The sequence below is a fragment of the Drosophila rhopaloa genome, unplaced genomic scaffold (assembly GCF_018152115.1).
Source record: "Drosophila rhopaloa isolate 14029-0021.01 unplaced genomic scaffold, ASM1815211v1 contig_2, whole genome shotgun sequence".
NCBI lineage: Eukaryota > Metazoa > Arthropoda > Insecta > Diptera > Drosophilidae > Drosophila > Drosophila rhopaloa.
In genome coordinates, this window is record NW_025335083.1 from 14,519,417 (window position 1) to 14,530,138 (window position 10,722).

A 10,722-nucleotide genomic window follows, 5' to 3' on the forward strand; every position below is an offset into this window, starting at 1 on the left:
TTTGCTCAGAATAATGGATGTTGGAGCTGTTTGGGGCCACTGGGGGGACATATCGGATCTTAGTGGGCGCCCACGCCCCCAATGGAATACTGTGAAAAAATTTGGCTGCTCTTGCTCTTACGGTTTGGGCTGTGGCCGTATCCCCTTAAAAATTGGTCTTTCATTTTATAATCTTTAGGGATGAAAGTGATCCAAGTAAAAGTCGTGAGCTTGTATACTTTTTATCAGTTCCAATGTTATCAATGCAATTTTAATTTGCGCACAAATATGTATACTTGTTTGTAAATTGGAATTTGTTGTTTTCAAATTTCTTGTTTTGAATGAAACGAAAACCTTTGTACACACAGTAAAAGATTGGCATCCAATACAAAAACAGCAAAGTAACGTATTATTTTCAGATTCCACATTTGATCGATAAACGGGTATAATAAATCATTTTATTTGTATTTAAGCACATTATCTACTTTCGAATAGAAACATATACACACATTGTATGTATGTACATGTATTGTACATATAAGCAAATCAAAACATTTCCAAATATACATATGTACATACGTATTTGGTCAAAAGTTCGAATCTTAAGATTAATATTTAACTTGGAAACATTTTGGCTTTGCTTACAGAATTTGTAGTAATTTTCTATTTTCTTCCATGGTGGAAATTAAATAAGGCTCTTACTTCTGCTACAAAATGAAAAATAAAACCTAAGCATTTGATCCACAGGACTGACTATTGATCGAAAATCATATTGATCGGAGCAGCAGTTTAAGTTTTTAAAATCCTAAACAAATTTAACTTAAATTGCCTCTTTCCCCTCCCCTTTCCTGCAGCACTACCCCTCCCCCTCATCAGTTTTCTTGGCTGTTGCTCTCTCGGCCGTCGCTCTCTTGGCATCCGCTCTCTGTGTTTCGCTCTCTCGACAGGCTCTCGCAAAATGCAACGCAATAACTTAGAAAATCTAAATAAATTCGTTAAAAATACTTAAAACAAGAAAGGAAAGCTAAATTCGGGCGGAGCCGAAGTTAAAATACCCTTGCAGAATATTCTGCAAATTATATTCTCCAAAATTATTCATTTGATGCATTCTTAATACTCATAAAAAACTTCCTAACTTTAAAAACACCAAAGTTATGGCATTTCCAATCGTTCAGTTATACGGCAGTTATAGATTATAGTCGGCCGATCCTTATGAAATTTGATATGTCGGATTGATTGGGCAAAAATAAAACCCATAGAAAATACCAACTCCCTAACTTAACAAACATTAAAGTTATGGCATTTCCGATCAATCAGTTATATGGCAGCTATAAGATATAGTCGGCCGATCCTTATGAAATTTGGTAGGTCGGATTAATTAGCCAAATACAAAACCCATAGAAAATCCCAACTTCCTAACTTTACAAACACCAAAGTTATGGCATTTCCGATCAATCAGTTATATAGCAGCTATAGGATATAGTCGGCCGATCTTTATGAAATTTGGTACGTCGGATTGATTGGCCAAATATAAAACCCATAGAAAGTCCCAACTTCCTAGCTTAACAAACAGCAGAGTTATGGCATTTCCGATCAATCAGTTATATGGCAGCTATAGGATATAGTCGGCCGATCCCGGCAGAGGGTATTATAATTTTGGTCAAAAGTGTGCAACGCAGTGAAGGAGGCATCTCCGACCCTATAAAGTATATATATTCTTGATCAGGATCACCTCCTGAGTTGATATAGCCATGTCCGTCTGTCCGTCTGTCTGTCCGTCTGTCCGTCTGTCTGTTTCTACGCAAACTAGTCTCTCAGTTTTAAAGCTATCGAGTTGAAACTTTGCACACAGCCTTCTTTCCTTTGCACGCAGTATATAAGTCGGAACGGCCGGGATCGGTCGACTATATCCTATAGCTGCCATATAACAGATTGATCGGAAATGCCATAACTTTCGTGTTTATAAAGTTAGGAAGTTGGGATTTTCTATGGGCTTTATATTTGGCCAGTCAATCCAACCTACTAAATTTCATAAGGATCGGCCGACTATATCCTATAGCTGCCATATAACTGATCGATTCGAAATGCCATAACTTTGGTGTTTTTAAAGTTAGGAAGTTTGGATTTTTTAGGAGTATTAAGAATGCATCATAGGAATAATTTTGGAGAATATAATTATAGAGTATTCTGCAAGGGTATATCAACTTCGGCTCCGCCCGAAGTTAGCTTTCCTTTCTTGTTTTTAACCGCTTTTTACATAATAATCTTTGAAAAAATAATGCAGATTGTATCAAATGTTGACATTATTTTACTTTCATAATGTTGTTAGTAAAACAAAGTTTTGTCAATCCCGTATTAAATCTTATCACACTAAAGTATAAGTTAAAGTTATTGCAGTATTGTTAAAGTTGCAATTCGCAATCGCAGTTAGATAATAATCAATTTAGTAAATTAAATAAAGAAAATAAAAATTTATTTTAAAGCAACCATTCTCTTAACTCTTAAACATCTACACCCATTTATTTGACTAGTGCTCACGCAGCCATAGACATCCGCACACAGTCAGCGCACACTTGGTGTGCCGCAAAGAATGCAATCAATTTTTATAGCCCACATGCAGCGCAAAGCAGAGGAAGTCCGACCTTCCAGCCCACTTCAGCCCACGCCCACGCCCACGCCTACTGACCCCTCCAAATCCACGGGAGCCTGATGCTGCAATGTTTCACTAATAATTTTCAATATAATCAGCACCTGCGTCGTCACCCAAGCATTTGCACAAATGTTGCTAATGTACAAACATTTGTGGACCCAAGCAAGAGAATAAAAAATTTGAAATGCCTGGGGGGAGCCCATCTGGGGGGCCGGAAGTCCTGGGTGTCCTGGATGCGACTTGATGCCTTGGCGTTAATTCCTCCACATGCGGTTATAGGCAAGGCTTGCGTATGTACAACAGCAAGAAACAGCATTGCACAGAGTTCTCTTGTTGTTTTTTTTTCCATTAATCTATATTTTGGTCACTAAAAAGATTTTCAGAACTCAGGTTAAAGGTCTGGAATTACCCAGAACTGATAAGACATATAATACTTGTACTTATTCCCCGTGCGAGGCAAGTCAAAGAAGCGATATAAATAGAAGTCTACCCCAAGCTCAATAAGCTCAGTGCCTTCTGTCGCTTTAAATTAAACGGTCGAAAAACTAAAGTGCTCTTCTGGTGGAAAAATATAAAAATTAAAAGATTGCAACATGCGGTTAATTTTGATTTCAATTTTGCTGCACTATGTGTTGTCAATTAATGCCGAAAAGTAAGTGTACAATTTTAACATATATCTTAAAAAATAAAGGTTTGTGTTTCTCAGATGAAACTGCTAAACAGATGCAGTGCTCTCCTTTAATTAGATACTCAAGTACGGTTTAATTAAAATAAACACAAATTAGTGTCTTTTTCACAACTTAAATCAATGATAACACATTTTAATTGATATGATCCCTTTGCAAGTTGTTTTTTGACTTCGAGGACTTACAACATTTTTAAAGTAATATTTTATCTTAAAAATCATAAGGCTTAAAAATACATAAACTGGGTTTTCCACCAGAAAAATAGAATTGTCATAACAGTATAATTAAAATGATAACCCGAAGACGTGTCGCCCGATAACGAAAGTTCGCTCAGCAATCAGTAATTAAATTTAAAACACAGCTTTAGTTCTTCATCATATTTGCCTTACTTATACGTCGTTATCAGAAATTTTTTCCTCGGAATTCGAGTTGCAAATAAAAAGAATAAATTATTAGAGCAATTTAAATTTGTATATGATACGTATTTCACTGCTCAATAATACTTACAACTATAATAACATGATACTACTTACAGCTTAGAGACTGAGTATTATCCCCTCAAAGAAGGTTTAAATTTTATAAAATTACAAAAGTAAGCTTAATTTAAGGCCAGGAAAATATTCTTGGCATACACTTAATAGATTCCAAAATCTAATATTTAACCAGATAAATTAAAAATACAGACACATTTGGATTTTGATTACCTTTTTCATTTTCAAAAAATCGAAATTTTTTTTTTGCTTTATCTTAAAGAACAACTTCTTAAGAATATTTCCCAAAATTTTCATAGAGATTTGAGCTGTAAAAAAAAAGTTAGAGCGCTCCTAGCCGCGCGCCTCGTCCCCTCCCAAACCCAAACTTGAAACTTTAAACGCGAATATCTCGAAATGGTTTTTTTAAAAATGACTTTGGGGTGATATGGATTGGCGAAAAACTACTGAACCGATTTTCTTCAAATTTTTTTTTAAATGTTCGTAATGAATTTTATTAGTACTTGAACGATCGTTTTGTCATGTAAAAATTTTTATTTCGCCGAAATAAATAGTTTTGTAAGAATTTTTGCGTCCAAAAACGTCATTTGCACAAAAAAAAAATTTTTTTTTAAAACGTTCGTTCAAGTACAGGTTACTACTTTAAACTAATGAAATATTTTTATTTTTTCGGTATCAGTTTACCCTTTCGTGCTGGGGAATTATCACCGCAAGGCTCTTTAAAAAAAAGGCGTTTAAGGGAAACACCCACACCTTAAAAACTATTAAATATTTTTTCAAAATTTTTTGCATAAACATTGTCAACAATCTAAACTTTCAGAAAATATAATCATTCATTTAATAAAAACAATAGTTACATACATAAAAAAATCCAAACTTTCCTATTTTTTTCGACAAAAAAAGGTATATACCCCCTTAAATATGAGCGATGTTATTTATTTATTTTTCAGTATTTATTCCATTGTGGCGGCAAAGAACATTCGACCCAACAGTCCTTTCAACGTGGCCGTTACCGTGCACAGCGCACATGGTCCTACTTATATGACACTCAGCATTAAAGGACCCTCATTTGATGTAAAAAAGAGTTTGGTGGTTCCACCCATGACCTCGCAAAACGTTGCCTTCGATATCCCGAAGATCACCAATGGTGATTACCAGCTAATAGCCCAGGGTGTAGGGGGTATAGTGTTCCAGAAATCCGAAAGTCTGCAATTCGCCGACGACAAGGACTGGATCTACATCCAGACGGACAAGGCCACCTACAAGCCCAGCGATGCTGTGCAGTTCAGAGTCCTCTTCCTGAATAGGCGTACCCAACCTGCCACGATCGACAAGCCAATTACAATTGAGATCCACGACGGAGCCAATAACATGATCAAAAAGTGGGAGAATGTCAAGCCGACCAATGGCGTTTTCACCGAAAAACTGCAGCTATCCGATCAGCCGGTGCTCGGAAACTGGACGATGACAGTTAAAGTCCAGGACAGGGGCCAGCAGTCAAAGTCGTTCGTGGTGGACACGTATGTGATGCCGAAGTTCGAGGTTAAGGTAATTACCCCCAGGAACATTGTGAATAGAGCTGGGAAAATTACGGCTACGATAAAGGCCACGTACACCTTTAAAAAGCCTGTGAAGGGCACACTCGTCGTCTCGTTGGAGGGCAGTGGGACTGAGAGGACCCTGCCGATCGATGGAGCGGTGAACGTGGAGTTCCCCTTTGCGGCCACTGCGAAAAGTCCTCTGAAAATTATTGCCACTGTTACGGAGGAGCTGACGGACCTGAAGCACAACGGCACCGCCCAAGTAAATCTCCATGAGCATCGCTACCAGCTGGAGGAATACCTTTGGCCTACTACCTACATTCCAGGAAAAAATTATACCATTCGCACTGTAGTCAGGAATTTGGACGGTTCTCCTGTTTTAAACTCGCCAATGAAAGTTATGCTTGACGTGTTGTGCTGTCAGAATAATAGGACAAAAGAATCTACCTTTCCGAAAAGTATCGCCAGCCACACATTTATCTTTCCCGATAATACATGCAAAAGTTGCCTTATTACTGCTAAATTGGAGAACGCTGCCGATTTCAAGCAATATACATATAAGCTGGAGAAATCACTTAAGATCGAGGTTATTACTAACAAGTGAGTATCATCAGAGGTGCCATTTTCTGGTATAATACTATAATATCTTTCACTTCACAGACCCAAACTAAGGCAGCCGCTAACAATCAATGTTGTCTCCGATAACTATCTTCCCTATTTCATGTTGGCGATAGTCGCACGGGGTAACATCATCATTAACCGATATATACAAGTGGAAGAAGGACAATTTAGTAGGAATTTAACATTTTTGCCCTCTTTCGACATGGTGCCCCAAGCCACCATTATTGTCCAATATGTTGTTAATGGAGAGTTGCATACCGCCGAGAAAACTGTCGACATCGAAAAGGACTTTGGCAACACGGTAGGGCACTGCAATATTGATCGAAATACGTTTCTAATCCATTCTTTTTACCTCCCGCACAGATTGAAATTACAGCACCGGAAGAAACCGAGCCCAAGCAGAATGTGAGCCTCAGGGTTAAGACCGACCCCAATTCCTTCGTTGGTCTTCTTGGAGTGGACCAGAGTGTACTGCTTCTTAGATCTGGCAACGACCTCGACCGGAACCAAATATTGAACAATCTCCTCAAATACTCGACCGATGTGGTGACCATAACCAATGCAAATATTTACATCGATAAAGAGAGCGGTGAGTAACATAATTAATATGAATCGCTCTTTCTAAACGTTATTACCCCTTACAGGTGGCTGTTATACTAATCCTGGTAAGAAATGATTATATGAATTGAACAATGATTACCCTACTTAATATCTTAATTTCTCAGATGACCTGAAGAAATGTTATGCCTTCCCTCCCAGTCGAAGCTCAGGTATTAAATCGGGACCAGGTAAGCTATTTCCCACTTGTTTCATGGTATTTATATACTGCAATAAAATATTAATAAATTCCAGAAAAGAACTCAGCTCCTACTGCCGTTGGATCAACCAAAACGCAAGGTACACCTCCAGCGATTCGTAAGCTGTTCCCTGAAACCTGGTTTTTTGATGATATATCAGAGTAAGTGGCCGTACTTTGCATTGCCCAACCAATATTAACAAAATTCAATAGCGTGGGTGACAATGGTGAAATTTATGTGCCCAAAACGATGCCGGATACGATGACCTCCTGGGTGATCAGTGGCTTCTCTTTGAACGCCAAGACGGGCCTTGCCGTGACGAGGGACCCAACCTTTGTTCGTGTGTTCCAACCGTTCTTTGCAACCACCAACCTCCCCTACTCAGTGAAGCGGAATGAAGTGGTAGCCATTCCCGTGCTGGTGTTCAACTACCTGGGTGGACCTGTCCGGGCCACTGTATCGATGGATAACTCTGACAGGGAGTACGAGTTTGTTGAGGCCACCAGTGCGAATGTGACCAAGGAGCTTCTGCACCTGCGAAGGGAGAAGTCGCTTTATATACCCGCCAACACCGGACGCAGCATATCGTTCATGATCCGGCCCAAGAAAATAGGTCTGATCACTCTGAAGATCACCGCACTCGCGCCAAATGCCGGCGACACTATTCATGAAAGACTTAAGGTAAAGGCCGATGGCGTAACAAAGTACGTCAACAAAGCTGTATTGATTAACGTTCAACGGTTGCATCGTCGTCACACAATGTTTATGCCACAACGGACGATAACGGTGGAGCAACCCGAAGAGATTGTACCAGGTACAATGGTCGTAGGTGCGGCAGTGGCCAAGACCATCCAGGCGCCACAGCTTGATAACCTCAATGGCCTGGTTCGGGCGCCATACGGCTGCGGGGAGCAGAACATGATGAACTTCGTGCCCAATGTCCTGGTGTTGGGCTACTTGGAGAACCGCAAAAACAAAAATCCCGCGTTATCGGCCCAAGCTAAGACATATTTGGAGACTGGCTACCAGAGAGAACTGACCTACAAGCGAGACGACTGGTCCTTCAGCGCCTTTGGCCAGAGTGATCCTGCGGGAAGCACTTGGCTAACAGCATATGTGCTGCGTTCCTTCCACCAGGCACAAAAGTTCGTGTATATTGACGACTACGTTATGTCAAGAGGCCTCGACTTTCTGGAGTCCCGGCAGGTTGCTAGTGGCGAGTTCCCGGAGCGGGGAAGGGTCAATAACAATAGCCATGGCAGCCCCTTAGCACTTACTTCATTCGTCCTGTTGGCCTTCTTCGAGAACAAGGTGAGCTCTTCATATTGGCATAGCCAGCTTGACAACATATAAATAGTGATACCATGCAATAATATAGTTGTTTGGTGAGAATATAAAATAAATGTATAATTAAGGTTGTGTTGCATAATATTAATATTTATTTTAAATATTAACTAATATTTATTTGGTATTAGCTTTCGTATTCATGCAGTAAATTCGTAGTTTGTTATACCCTTGTAGAGGTATTACAATTTCAGTAAATAACAAGAAAGGAAAGCTAACTTCGGGCGGAGCCGAAGTTGAAATACCTTTGCAGAATATTCTGAAAATTATATTCTCCAAAATTATTCATATGATGCATTCTTAATACTCATAAAAAATCCCAACTTCCTAACTTTAAAAACACCAAAGTTATGGCATTTCCAATCGTTCAGTTATATGGCAGTTACAGGATATAGTCGGCCGATCCATATGAAATTTGATATGTCGGATTGATTGGGCAAAAATAAAACCCATAGAAAATCCCAACTTTCTAACTTAACAAACACCAAAGTTATGGCATTTCCGATCAATCAGTTATATGGCAGCTATAAGATATAGTCGGCCGATCCTTATGAAATTTGGAAGGTCGGATTAATTGGCCAAATATAAAACCCATAGAAAATCCCAACTTCCTAACTTTACAAACACCAAAGTAATGGCATTTCCGATCAATCAGTTATATAGCAGCTATAGGATATAGTCGGCCGATCCTTATGAAATTTGGTACGTCGGATTGATTGGCCAAATATAAAACCCATAGAAAGTCCCAACTTCCTAAATTAACAAACAGCAGAGTTATGGCATTTCCGATCAATCAGTTATATGGCAGCTATAGGATATAGTCGGCCGATCCCGGCCGTTCCGACTTATATACTGCGTGCAAAGGAAAGAAGGGTGTGTGCAAAGTTTCAATTCGATATCTTTAAAACTGAGAGACTAGTTCGCGTAGAAACAGACAGACGGACAGACAGACGGACAGACGGACAGACGGACATGGCTATATCAACTCAGGAGGTGATTCTGATCAAGAATATATATACTTTATAGGGTCGGAGATGTCTCCTTCACTGCGTTGCACACTTTTGACCAAAATTATAATACCCTCTGCAAGGGTATAAAAAGTATATATATTCCGATTTAAATAGTTAAATCTTTCTGAAAGTTCAATAATACATAATACTGTCTTCTTGATTTGACCCAACATTTTGACTTACCCACAGGAATACATGAACCGATACCAGAAATTGATTGACAAAGCCGTTCAATTTGTGGCCCAGAAGGTGGACCAGACAAATGATCCATACGATCTGGCCATCGCCGCTTTGGCGCTCCAGCTGGCCAAAAATAGCAAGGCCGAACAGGTCCTGATCTCGTTGGAAAGCATGGCCAATAAAAGTGGAGATCGCAAGTGGTGGACCAGGTCGGACAACAGCGTCAGCAACGACGTCGAGACCACTGCCTATGTGCTGCTCGCCCTTTTGGAGAAAGAATCGATGGATTCAACGGATCAGATTGTCAATTGGCTGATCAGCAAGCGAAACAGCAACGGTGGCTTCGCCTCGTCCCAGGACACAGTAGTCGCCCTCATGGCCCTGACCAAGTACGGGATCCAAAGCGAAAAACCGACGAACGTCAATTTTCGAATCGATACCCCGCCCAAGAAAACCATAGTCATCACGGACGACTCAAATTGGAACACAAAGAATATCCCGCTTCCGGATGACACTCGGGATGTTAAGTATTCGGCCTCAGGAAATGGTCGCGTTCAATTCCAGATACAGTACCGCTTCAACGTGGCCACCAAGGAGAAGGAACCCAGCTTCAAGTTAACAACAATAGCTAAGAAATCGGACAAACAACGTATCGTTTTGGACATTTGCGGCGAGTATACTCCAGTTGAAGATTCCGACAAGGGCAAGCCTACCAACATGGCGGTAATGCAGATCAAATTGCCATCCGGCTATGTGAGCGATCCAGAGTCCTTCGCAAATATCAAGGCCATCGCTGATGTGAAGCGCGTGGAGTCATTGAAAGCGGACACCCAGATTGACATCTATTTCGATCGTCTGTTGCCCAATGTCCGCAAGTGCATGACCGTTAAGGCGATCCTCAACCACCCGGTGGCCAACCTGAGGCCGTCGTATGTCATCCTCTACGACTATTACCAAAAGGAGCGCATCGCCACCGAGTACTACAACGTGGAGTCCTCCCTGTGCGACGTCTGCCACGGCGAAGAGTGCGGAGACGAATGTCTTTGAAAGATTAAAACGCTTCATAGAAGATTTATTTCCATTCAAGTTTTTTATTCGATTTCGAAGCATATATGTATGCAGAACAATCAATTATGTACACTGTTCAGTTATATATGTATTATACATATTAAATATATTGTTCTATAATTGAAATAATTTCCTTGTGTTTCATTCTCCGGCCAAAAGGAGTATTTCCTCAATATTCAAGTAACATGGGTTCAAATATATATAACTAATTCGGAGTTACCTGCGAAAGGGAGTGGTTGGGTGGCATAAGAAATCAATTCATTTTTTTTTAGTAAAGAATTTCACAAGAAACAATTTAGGCCGTAACTATTCCAAACAAAGCTTTTGAGACAACCAACGTCACAGGACAATGTTG

General features: G+C 40.0%; 1 protein-coding gene across 1 annotated transcript; it reads left to right on the top strand.

Moving 5' to 3' along the window:
* Positions 1–3,176: 3,176 nt before the first annotated feature.
* LOC108047751 (CD109 antigen-like) lies at positions 3,177–10,496 on the top strand. The gene is made up of 9 exons (XM_044460138.1): positions 3,177–3,281; positions 4,757–5,947; positions 6,008–6,269; positions 6,332–6,557; positions 6,613–6,633; positions 6,694–6,756; positions 6,821–6,926; positions 6,978–8,076; positions 9,309–10,496. Exons 1-9 carry the CDS (start codon positions 3,223–3,225, stop codon positions 10,344–10,346), a joined length of 4,065 nt encoding a protein of 1,354 aa, XP_044316073.1. The 5' UTR covers positions 3,177–3,222; the 3' UTR covers positions 10,347–10,496.
* Positions 10,497–10,722: the final 226 nt, after the last annotated feature.

Excerpts from the sequence above, each read along its gene's own strand:
- LOC108047751 (XM_044460138.1), top strand. The coding sequence starts at position 3,223 with ATGCGGTTAATTTTGATTTCAATTTTGCTGCACTATGTGTTGTCAATT. Across the intron at positions 3,282-4,756 it reads TTGTCAATTAATGCCGAAAA|TATTTATTCCATTGTGGCGG; the intron begins GTAAGTGTACAA and ends TTTATTTTTCAG. Across the intron at positions 6,558-6,612 it reads TTACATCGATAAAGAGAGCG|GTGGCTGTTATACTAATCCT; the intron begins GTGAGTAACATA and ends TACCCCTTACAG.